General features: G+C 37.9%; 1 protein-coding gene across 2 annotated transcripts in view; it reads left to right on the top strand.

Annotated features, from left to right (window-relative positions):
• LOC110844111 (microtubule-associated protein futsch) overlaps nucleotides 1-12,511 on the top strand; it is a 49,901-nt gene that overhangs the window by 16,632 nt on the left and 20,758 nt on the right. For both annotated transcript variants that reach the window (XM_035860589.1, XM_022090239.2), the window contains 11 exons: nucleotides 6,974-7,072; nucleotides 7,881-7,924; nucleotides 8,120-8,210; nucleotides 8,373-8,410; nucleotides 9,805-9,880; nucleotides 9,976-10,265; nucleotides 10,441-10,498; nucleotides 10,707-11,062; nucleotides 11,215-11,346; nucleotides 11,771-11,891; nucleotides 11,996-12,342. In XM_035860589.1, the coding sequence (XP_035716482.1) occupies nucleotides 6,974-7,072; nucleotides 7,881-7,924; nucleotides 8,120-8,210; nucleotides 8,373-8,410; nucleotides 9,805-9,880; nucleotides 9,976-10,265; nucleotides 10,441-10,498; nucleotides 10,707-11,062; nucleotides 11,215-11,346; nucleotides 11,771-11,891; nucleotides 11,996-12,342 (1,652 nt within the window). The remainder of the gene's footprint in view (nucleotides 1-6,973; nucleotides 7,073-7,880; nucleotides 7,925-8,119; nucleotides 8,211-8,372; nucleotides 8,411-9,804; nucleotides 9,881-9,975; nucleotides 10,266-10,440; nucleotides 10,499-10,706; nucleotides 11,063-11,214; nucleotides 11,347-11,770; nucleotides 11,892-11,995; nucleotides 12,343-12,511) is intronic.

A 12,511-nucleotide genomic window follows, 5' to 3' on the forward strand; every position in this document is an offset into this window, starting at 1 on the left:
TGGCTCCTTGTATTTCTTATAAGGCTCGCTTCTCCACCGGCAGAACTATGCTCAAAAATGTATAGTCTCATTAATTATAATTTGTCAGTTTCCTCCCATTCTGGGGGTGTTTCTGACACGATTTTGTGCTCTCATAATTAGGTAGCCGAATTTATTTCCAGACAAAGCATGGGGTGGAACATGAAGGTTGCGAGTTCCACCCGGTACCGGGTTGCTCCACTTCTTGTTGCCCGCATTGCAGATGGAAGAAGGAGTGAAGGAATGAAGGAAGGAACGGGTTTCATTTCTGTACTGGTTATTTTGGTGCCACTGGATCCACTCGCAGCCTCTCCGCTCCCAATTCACACTTGCTTTCTCCTCGTCTAATGAAATGGAATGCTCTTTTGTTGGAGAGGAAGATGAACCCTTCAGTTCAAATATACTTTTATTATATTTATTTATTTATCTGTTTATTTCCCCACTCGTCCCTCCTCTGGCTCATTGCGGACAAATGGGCAACTGCAACTGGCAGAAGAAAGTCACTTTGCTTGATGTGCCGGTTTGGTCGGGAGCTATTTTTACCAGAACAAGGGTTAAGGCGAGAGACCAGAAAAATGTTTGTATTTATTTATGAATGTCTGCCAGCGTAGAAATTGGTTGTAACGCAAAGCCTATTTGCCTTGATTCGAGGTTCTATAGTCTTGGGAAACATAAATAATTAAAATTCATTTAAAATCATTTCTGCCAATTAAATTTTTAATCTACTCAGGAGCTAAATTTGGTGAGATTCAAACTGGTCAACTATTTACCGGGAGCAGTAAATAAATTGAGTCGAATATGGAGAAACACGGCATTATCCTGGAATGGAAAATTAATGCATTCGACGCAGAAAATTTATAAATACATAGTTTCACAGTGAAGCTGTGTAATACATACAGTTGTAATGTCTGTATCCAATGCCATGCATTTATCATAAATCGTAACAAATTCATACTAATTTCAAAATGCACACATTGTTATATAAATGATTCACATTGTTTCTTTCCATCGCCCTGGGCCAACTTGTCTTCCTTTTCCATCAAACATCCATTCAACTTAACGAAGTAAATCGTGGCTTGTATTTTTAAATAAAAAAAAACCTAGCGTAGCATGTTGTGCACTAATCTAAAATAGCAGAATGCTGCCTATTTCAGACATACTTTGCACTACACCCTTTTCCACTCGTATATACATAATTAGCGTAGATACGAGCACTGTACATACGTATTATTAAAGATAACTGCGGGTAAAAGTTAGCTGTGGGATGCCTCAAACATAACGCTGATTGCGACCAGATAAATTGTGTTCCTTGTTGCTCACTACTCGTTCGCAAACAAATAAGCGTCGCATATTCTGGTCTCACACAAAGTGCTATTAGAACACAAAGGCAAACCACACTATTTATACATCATCAAGTTTTTATTGCCTTTTCACAAAGTTGGTTGGCTGGTGTACAATTATGGCGAAAATTCGATGACTCATCCTCAGTAGATTTAGAATTCTTGTACATTAGTCGATAGATTGTTGGCGAAATAGCCAAAGGCGTTAAGTGAGACTGTCACATTGCACATTCATCCACTTTTCTCGCAATTTTGCTTGATTCATCACAAAGGGTGAATAGATGCAGTGGTGCAGCTCCTCGCGTCCATGGTCCGGTGGTTCCGTCAGAGAAAATCAAAAATCACTTTGACTCCTGTGTTGAGCAAGCATGTACATTTCTTCAGGTTAATAAAAATACGCAATAAGCATGAAAGGAGTAAAGCTAAATATGTATACCTTTTAGTGGCTAAAATTATTTGGATTTAAGCAGCAGTGGAAACTGCACAGAGTACTTGCAACATTTGAAAAGGTATCTTATCTGCTTGAGTATTCACCAGAATAGTCTAAAAGAGCACTGAGGAGAGTAATTTGTATGCAAAAACTGCAGTCAATTAGCATATGTTTTCCAAATTGCGAAAGTTTTCGGAGAAAGAGAGCAACTTTTCCCTCTGAGAGGTTTAAATTACTAGAGTGCTGTTGTCATCAAAAGTTGTGTTTCTCTGTGCGGTAGTCTTTCTACTCCATTCTGTGAAAGTTGTTTTGTTGGCATAAGTGCTACTCAAAATGTCAGTTCAAGTGACAATTAGTACACTCGGGTAAATAGAGAAGAGGTGGCAGACGAGAAGAACTAAATGACAGCCAGATTTCATTACCTGGATTGTCAAATCCGCCCTAAATTGCTTTTGAGTCTATAAGAAGGAACATGCCAATAAGAGGAATGTGCTATTCCGTAGTATCCAGAATAGGCGTGAGCATAGCAAGTCTCTCCATCTCAATGCCTTTGTACGTAAAATTTTGGGAAGGAAGTTAGTCAGCATTTCCACCAAGATCTTAGTTTTCCCATTCAGAAACGCCATAATCAATGAAAGTCATATCACATCCACCCAAATTGAATCCAGACATGAAGTTGATGACCCATTCTTTTTGGAAGCCTTAAATGATGTCGATAACGCGTTATAATGCCAATGGCTGCATTATTCCAGGACAAAGTTCTTTATACATAATACGGGTTCCTTCCCTAATAGGCGACATTATACTACAAGTCTCCATCCAACACCCAATTCTTTACTCCACTAACAATGTTAATCACACAATCGTATGTCTTTCACCTTTCTTTGGATATATGTATACAGAGGAATGGAGGAGAATGAAAATGACAACGAGCACTGCACTTGCAAGTGTATGTAACAGAATCACACTCAATTCCAACAGCGAGTCGTGTTAGATAATGTCATCTCTTTGAATTTAGTGCCTTATGACGCCGACATTGACAACAATCGAGCAATTCATTCGATCATTATTTATGCTGTTATCAGGAATTAGGAAATCCTGAAACCGGGTGTGAAAAAGGGTCAAAAGGTATTTGGATCATTACCTAGATACTTTCTTATCGTACTTCATTTCATTGCTGTTCAAATGCCCGCAGTTCACATATTTTTGACCCTGGATTTTCATGTATATACATATCATGCGACATAATATACCTAAACCACGATATATTTAGTGCTCGCGATTAAATTTTACCCTTCAAAACTGCATATTACGTATACGGTACATATGACTTCCACACGATATTTTCTTCATTTTTACCTTAAGCGACGATCTTGGTATAGAGATCACACTTAAGTATATATCATAATTCTCGATTCCAGAGACCGGCTATCCTAAAACTCGACTCATAACATTTTCCCATCTTTTAAATTCCAACTGGCGAAATTAGACGCGGATTTTTTTGCCACGATTCCACAAAAATGTGCCCATTTCATTCCATTATCCAAAAGAACATTCCTCTGCAAAGTTTGTTGTACTCGTGGATCCACTCGCACGAAACTACGCCACTCTTTGTTACATGTACTTACTTAATAGATTGTAGCTTTTTCTGAACCCTGCCTCCTCATTGTGTGTCTGTGAAGTGAACATTTGTGGACCATGTAGCACTGATTTGAGCCAGTCAACACGACGAGTAGCAAGCAAATTACAAAATTACCTGGGCAGGTTGTAAACTTTAAGAGCGCGGATGATTCACATCCACCTTCACAATCTTCATTTTCTCTCTTGTAGTCTGTGAAGGGAAAAAATCTGCCATTTTTTGCCCCTCATTTTGCTTTGTGGTACAATTTCTACGTCTACTTCTTTCCTCTAATGATTCACTTTTCTGGCCAGACTACTCTCACACTTCTAGATACGTCAGCCTGAATGATGTACAAATTGTGTTGATCTCATTTCCATCCGGTCTGATACATATGCTTCTTATGATTAGTAACCAGGATTAAATTATTACTTTGTAGAGTAATCCAACCTAGTCGATGGGTTTATGTTGCTGTTCCGTACACCTGTACTGCTAATTGCAGGATAATGCATATATACATGGACGATTTATTTCGAAAATTGCTACTGTATTACATCTAATCCTCCTGTGCAAACTCATATTTTTGCTGTTTAGAGAACGAAAGCTCTACAATTTCTCATGTCAATCCTGCGTATGTATAAATCCTGTGCATGCCATAATTAACATTAATTTTGCGAATATTCCACCCTATAGTGTTAATGAAAAAGCTGCATATATGTTTCTGCAGAATTATTATATAGTCCGTGCTGCCATTATTGTCGTGCTTCTTCATTTATTTGTATGAAATAAATCATTTATTAAAACAGATAAGCCATTGCTTTTTGAAATATATTCTTATGTTTCTATTTTGACTCATACTACTGAACCCCTGGGTTTTACCCTGCTGCCAGCAGACCCAAAGTATATGCAGTCACGCCCAAAATTCGGGTCGTATCTGCAGAATGTAATTGGGTAGAACTTTGTGATTGTCACTTTGTTATCCTACAAGATACAAAGTGCAGAATCGAATTTCGAGGAGACACAGCAGCTTCATCAAAAGTTATAATTCATTTTTGCCTTCGTATTTTATTTATGGGTGAAACTGTCTTTGAATAACTGATTGCGCAGAATGCGGCTGAGACGAGCAAAAGTTTTTTCGCTCCTGGAATATGAATGGTTTTCTGACATTTTCAGACTATGGTCTATTTTTACAAATGGTTATCAGATTATATTGTGGTCTAGATTTATTTATGAATCAAGGCTGAATTGCAAATAGTGTGAAATGAGTCAAAGAATATTCGGAAAAGGGAAATGACACAAAATAAAGCGGAAATTAGACTGGTTATCTCTGTATTTCATTGACTCGAGCTAACAAACATTCACTAGTGTTGCAATTAATGGCGTTTCTCCTGTTGGGAGTGGTTGGTGGAGGATAGACGGTTGACTTGACGTATTGGAAACAACACCCAGAACAAAGTAAACTGTTTTGCGGTTTCGTAAATTGATTTCATTGTTGTGAGCTATACGTATCTCCAAATGAAGTCAGATTATGAGTTAGAGTAGCCGTCTAATACTTGTTTTGTTATATGCGATTATGTATGTACAAGAATACATATTTGCTACCATATTGGAAGATGTTATATAAGGAGAACTATTTATAATATGTACATTTTAATCGATAGGCAGGAATTGTACCAGATTCTGTATTAGACGGGGTTGAGAATGTGACACACTGGTCATTAGTCGGGGCTCAGAAATACTTTTACAACCTCATTTCATTTATGCATGGCGTACTAATGATCTTCACTAGCTGCAATTAGCATTAACGAGTTGTAGCCTAAAAGTTTAAATGTGCCGGGTGTTCACGTACATATGTTTGAATTCATAGTACAAACTGTATAAAAATCTAATTATCATTTCATTCCGGAACTTCAAACTTAGTTGGTACGAGCAATTGTAGACTATTTTAAGCAGTCAATTTAGGTAGTGCGCACAGATGGATCATAATCAATAGCATTTTAACTCTGTGACGAAAAGATCGTAGCAGCTAGGAAAGAGTTAAACTGATAAATTGCATATGGGACTGCTAGAAAGTGTGGTTCCTATAAACACATGCAGACATCATCATTACATTCTAATGACGCATTTCATTATACGACAAGAACGAAAATACAATTTTAGAAGTTAGAATTAAAGTCAAGGTAAAAACAAACTACTTCGATTCAATCGTGTTTCAACCATGCGAAGACAGAACAAAACAGTTTCGATTTTCCAAATCTGGACAGACTTCAAAGGCTTTTGGACAATCTCTTTCAGCTCTTTAAATGTCATCCGCGTCAACCCGGATTTAGAATTAATGAAGTACAAGCGAAATCAAATCTAGATTCTGCTATACAAATTGGAGGCACAGTGGGGAACATGTCGGTTTTATCCATTTACAAAGAAAATTACAGAACATGTACGTAAAAGCCTGGTAATGGCAAAACAAAAAGCTTTCTACCGAATTTTCCAGTCGTGTGTAAACACTTTTTTTTACTTTGTACATTCTCTCACATCGAATATTTTTGCTTAATTGCTTGTTGAAAGGCAACTATGAATCCTTTAGAAACCCGTTTGAAAATGTGTTCAAAAGAAATTAAATTATTTCACAATATGAAAGCCTTGTTTTATAAAACTTTTCCGCATGCAAATAATATCTCACTCACTTCTTACCCATCCATCCATCCATTCTTTGCCATATGTTGAAAATCTCATTGAATTTCAACATCCATAGTTTCTCTCCAGTTCTACTCGTCGCCTAATGTGATGAAAGGCAGCAGCCAAACGAGGTGCAGGAGGACGGAGAAAGTTGGCGTACTTGGGTAGCTATGTACATACACACGTTGTGGCAGGCAGTTGGTGTTGGTAGAAATAATGTGAAAATGCGGACATATTTATTTTGTTACTGGGTTAAGTAAGCAGTCGCCGTCTACTTTTTTCATACGGACGGCTGGCTGTACTCTATGCGAAATTGGAGAGAAAGCCGTAAAACGATTTGCTCTATCGTGTCTTATCTTATCGCTTATTTCATTAGAACGGGTGGAGCCATTCATAAAGACATATTCAATATGTGGACCACCGTATGTTTCGTATGTAGGCTGCTCTCCTAAATATTACAAAAAATCGCATTTTCTCCTATATGAACACTAAAGAATAAGGTGAAAGCCTTTATCCGCGTGTTTGAGAGGTGGATTGGGGATAAAAATTGCGTATTGGAAAAATTCCCTCCCGAATGTATTAAAGCCGCTTAACTAAATGTTTTTCTACTTTATCAAGTATTTTTTTGCATAATAAAATGAGGAGTGTGGAAACCAGTACAATTCGAGAAGCACTCTGAAAGCAATAGGAAACTTGTGTACAATGGAAAAGTCTATATGCATATGCACAAGAATAGTACTAATAAGTTTCTCAGTGGTTATGCTGCAGTGTGGTGAAAATAGCCACTAAATCTTATCCATCAATAAATAAAGATGGAGTGAGGAGGAGGAGAAAAGTGTACGATGATCAACAAAAATACGTGACTGAGCAAGTTTGATTTATATTTTTTAGGACTTAGATCATGGGATTTGAATTCAACCCATGTGGACTTAAGCTGTGAGTTACTCAACCTGGGAAACGCTGCCCCCGAGAGTGATGAAGCCCGAAATGGTAAGCCTTTGATGGGATTACTTGTTCTTCATTTTTAACCATAACTTTCCCCATTCCGCGCTATTGACAACTTTTTAAAAGCAACTGGATGTATCTGCAATCTGTATTATGTGTGCTTATGAAAAAATTAGTTTAGCAATAAATATACTTGGATTTATTTATTTTTATCTTTCATGTTGTCCTCGCTTCATATTTTCGTTATGTGAAAACCAGAACCACCTGGGCTTATTTGTCGTTGATTAAAATGTTATTTCAAGTAGTATTCCTTCATCGCAAAATATTTTTTTGGAGGAGTTGGATTAATTCACGATTTTTTCCTTGACTTGAGATACGTAGTTTATAATACAAATACCCCTTTAATTGGAAAAGTTTTTAAAAACAAACTAAGTCGTAATATTAGCAGAGTCGTCATATGTATTAGTAAGATTAGCTGTATTCATCCTCGAGTGGGCAGAATGATGGTCTTCTTGTCAGAGATAGTCAATGGCTTTGGAGCTTTTCAAAAGTTTGAAATCATCTTGTATCACATCCTATCCACTTTCCATCCAGATAAAAGAAAAGTCAATTTCGGCATTTTGTTTCATCTCTTTCGCAAACGTCAGTCTATGTAAATATGTCGGTAGTCAGAGGGTGCCTCAAACCTGAATCATGAGCATTCCATGGAGCAAGACTGTTATTAAATTTTCAGTAAACTCATCATATACTTGATTTATATTAAGTGCTTATTAAACTGATTGTGAGTGTATTTTACGAATATTTCAATGCTGTTCTCGAACATGTCTTATTGCTATAATTTTAATGTTTTTAGGTGAAAAGTTGGTGCAGTGGGCCTCAGAAAACTTGGTGGTTGAAGTAAGTGAACTGTGTATATGTATAAGTACGAAAGATAATAGAATAGTTTATCTATCCATCTATGTATATTACATTCACTTTCGTCCAATTTTATTGAGACACATAGTGCAAACCAAAACAAAGTGGGACTTGCACAAAACAGATAAAATGCAATCATACGTACCTTTGGTTTACATATTTCTATTAAAATTTCAGGTTTTAATTCACTGCCAAGTAAATACATTGTTGCAATGTATGAAGAATTTGCTCTCCTCGTTTACTCGACATAGACACATTATTCATGCCGGTGAGTTTAATAATAAATGTAACAAGAATTATAAAAATTGCACACTATAATTCCCTGTTCCATCACTGGCCAGTGGTAGACCAGAGTCTACTCGACTTTTGTTTCAGGGGAGCTAAAAAATGTCACAATATAGTTTTTCATGTCATAATTTTATTCATGCAGGATACACGTTCCAAGGGTCTGGCTCCTGGATTCTTCAGGTAAAGTGAAATTTGAAATATTTCACCCAAGAAAAATTCCAACATGAAAACGAAATAGAAAAAAACTTTGGTGTAGGAATTGCACCTTTGAATTTAGTCACCATAAATTTCCCAGTAATGAGAACCAGGGCTGTCACATTTTTTAGCCCGAGTCAGGGCTTATGGAACCGTCATGTCCGTCCGTCCGTCCGTCCGTCCGTCTGTCCGGCACGATAGAGCCAAAACGGCTGAACCGAATGACTTGAAATTTTTACCATATGCATATTGGGCAAAGTTAGGAAACGAGTTCGAAGATGGGCCAAATCGGTCCAGTGGTTGACCGGTGGGGGTCATCGGAGTGGGTGGGGTATTATGCACCAAAATTTCAAAATTGTCGTAGAAAGCTGAAATTTGGTACAGAGGTTGCTAATAGTTCCTAATAGATAAAAATGACTTCAAGTTGAAAAAATTTTCAATTTGAGGGACCCCATAGGGTGACCCATACTGATTTTTCAAAATCGTCATATCGACCTGAAATTTGATAGGGAGGTTGCTAATAGGTCTTATTTGAAGAATATGAAATGAAATTGGTAAAATTCTTGTCTGGAGCGACCCTATGGGGTGACCCATACCGATTTTTAGAATTTGCTGGAAAACCATGAAATTCGGCACGGTGGTACGTAATGGCTTCTCATGAAATAATATGAAGTTAAAAGTGAGCAAAGTGTAACCAGAGAGTAACCCTGGAGCTGGTCCATACCGTTTTTAATAGAAAATAATAATAGAAAATCTAAGAAACATTTAACTATCCACAACAAGGAGTTTGGTAACATTATGTCGGTCAATTCGGAGAAAAATTTAGAAATCTGATTCACGGAGTCAGGGACTCTGTCCCTGACTCGGGCTATATGGAGTCTGCACTGTAGGTTTTATATTTTATGACACCTTCGCCATTTTACCTTTAAAACACTTGGCCTAGTTTTAGGTTGACATAATATTATTTAGCTGACGAGTTTGGGCACAGTTCATGGTGAAAGCCATTCAGAGCTTTTTATTTCATTTTATGGAGAAAAAGTGTAGGAAAAGAGCGAGCCAAAGTGGAAGCGTGTGGACGTATGTATGTAAGTGGATAAGGAAATGGGATTTTCTACCGCAGTTTTATTTAGGTGGTCTTTGAGTTCAAGTTTCCAAGTTTTCCCATTATGAACACCTTCGTCTTCTCGCAAAAAATAACGTCGTATATACGTATATCATATTTTATAAATACGTATATATTTATACTACATGCCGACTTTATGCGATTAAGGTTAATTAAGTTAGGGAGTAATTAACGCAAGGGAGAAAGTTGGCGAATATGTTCAAAGTATTCGCGTCTGGGGCTGGTTTTTATATTTTGTTACTAATTTATTTTTCAGGACGGGACTTTCTCCTTTGCCGACTTTGTTGAGCTGTGGGACGAGCCTGAAGTGCACAGAATTCTTGCCGCCTATCGTAAGTTGGTCACTAACAAAATATGCTTTTATTATCGGGACAAATTCTTTGCAAGTCTTAAGAAAAACAGCAATTCTAAATATTGCCACTTGAAGGTGGGGACATTTCTCTCTCGCTTCACTGCGCCGAAGAAAACGGATGGACTGATGAGCAGTTGAGGCGAGAATCCTTCACTAAATTGTGCCAAGTTTCCACAAATCCTGGGGAAATAATAACCGGTCATTCTTCTGGAATAATTTCCTTTGTTGACTACATTTCGAAAATGGTGCAACCCGCCTCACTGAAAGAGATTTTAAAATCTTCGGAAATCGTGGGCAACATCAGGTTTAGTCATCCAACGCTTTACATATTTCCGGGAGGCAACGGCGATGCTGCACTTTTCGGAGTGAGTCTTTTTAGATTTACAAGTTTATCTATGATACTGTGTACATAATAAAGTGCGTGATCCAGTGTGGATGTGATGATGGCTGGAGAGATTTCTCTGACTGAATTCCGATTAATCGCCAGTCTGCGTGTGTTGAGAATTTCAATCAGAAAGGATGATATTTTTTATTACTCAGGTAAATGGTTTCAACATGTTGATCGATGGAGGGTTCTCTCGCCATGCTTGTTTCTGGGGTAAGTTTGCTACATTCTTTACTACTCAGTCAAATGAAATACATATATGCACTATGCACATGTATGGCTTGGGCGTTATGTTCATACCCTCGGGTGTGTGCTAGCTAGCTGTGGTGTCAGACAAGGAAAAATTACTTAGACGCTGCGATTTCGGCAGTATGTCTTTGTTAAACTGATCAATGAAGTCATTAAATTCCATGTCCAACAGACTTTACCAGACATCTGGACCGGTTGGATGCCGTACTTCTCACCCGAGTCAACAACAACTCGATGGCTGGTTTGGACTCACTCATGGATCGAAAGAGGATAAATCAAGTGTACCCACAAATTGGTCACTTTTTTGGAAATGTGATGGAACGGAAGCGTCCTCAAGCAGAGGGGGTGGGAGATAAGGATTCTTCAAAGTCTTCATCCTCGGGTGACCTACTCGTTAGCCTTACAGAGACTGGAGCTCGCATTTTAGACAATTTGAAGAACATCAATTTACGCCCACAACACTGTTTTCGTGAACATGCCATCGATCCCGTGAATCTTTATCATAAAGTCGGACACGGCAAATTAGACGTAAGTGCATCGTTTTCATGATAATAATCGTTAATTATAAGAAAAGAAAGTATGTGTCACCTGAAATGTCACGGTTAATTTGTTACTTATTTACACATTTAGCAAGCAAGCATTATTAGTGAACACCATTCATATTTGACTCTGGATTTCAGATGTATGTGCTGAATCCGGCCAAGGACTCGAGAGAGGTGAAGGAATTTCTGAGCAAGTGGAACACGGATTGCAAATCCTTTGTCCAGGCCAGAATGAGCGTGAAAGTTGAGGGGAAAGAGAGCAACTACCCGGTGAGAATTCTAATTTTGCCTGTCATATAAAATACTAATCTGCTTAAAGGCTTGGCATTCCTTACTAAATAAAGTTTAGAACATGGTACACGTATTAACCAATAACACGTTCTAAGCATAGAATTAGACAGCATGCTTGGGGTTAAAAAAGACTTAAAGATCATTTTCATTATTAATTACGTGATCATAAATGTTGAAGTAAAAATCAGTGGAAAATTAGTGTTATTATTATTATCATTACTTAATTATTTTAATTATCAAGAAGTGATCAATGCCGTTCAGAATTTACAAGACATTTATATGTCCAATATTGGCTTCGGCCATGATCACATTTAACAAACAAGCTTTACTTATTGCTGATATACTTGTTCAGTATGATCTAGTTTTACATTTGTTTTTTGTATTTCATAATGGATGCATTTAGGTCCTTAACCTAGTCTCTATCTGTGCCCTTCTTGTGTGGCAACCGGACAACCCCAAAGAGCCTATTACAAGAATACTTTTCCCTGGGAGTACACCGCAACAAAAGATCTTTGAAGCACTTGGTAAGCTCTTTCATGTAGGCATTTGATGACACAAGAAGGTCATTGACTTGAACAATCTGTCATCATGGATCACATTCGTACATATGCAAATCTTTTGTCCTCAGGAAAACTGAAACACTTAGAATTCCTCAAGTACCCAATATGTTCTGCAAAGACGATCGCCGCCTCGCACAAGTCACGGGCTAAATCAGAAAGAATTGTTTCAGAAGCAAGAGCCCACTTGAGAAGCGGAGAAACACCGTCTGATTCCGTAAAAGTGTCCAGAGCCCCATCCGAATCTCGAGTGACCTCCTCCACGTCCACCAGATACTCGTCCTCGCTGTACTCAGGGGTGCGGAGCAAGGTCACTTCGTCTCAACGCAGTGATTCATCCACCACCATTCAGACAGCAGAAGAGAAGGACAAGGAGAAAGAACTCAAGGGCAGGGAGCGATCCAGGGAAAAGAAAAAGGTAGGTGCACGCAGTTTCATGAATATTTTCCGTCATTTATAAGATTTAAATATGCAGCTGCGGGCATTAGTCTGGTTTTATTTAATCCAGACTATTTCTTTTATCTGGCTTGAATTTGCTTCACTCAAAAAATTCTTGTACAATAGCGTGTATTGTTCCTTCCCTCATG

The sequence above is a fragment of the Folsomia candida genome, unplaced genomic scaffold (assembly GCF_002217175.1).
Source record: "Folsomia candida strain VU population unplaced genomic scaffold, ASM221717v1 Fcan01_Sc001, whole genome shotgun sequence".
In the NCBI taxonomy this organism is placed as follows: Eukaryota; Metazoa; Arthropoda; class Collembola; order Entomobryomorpha; family Isotomidae; genus Folsomia; species Folsomia candida.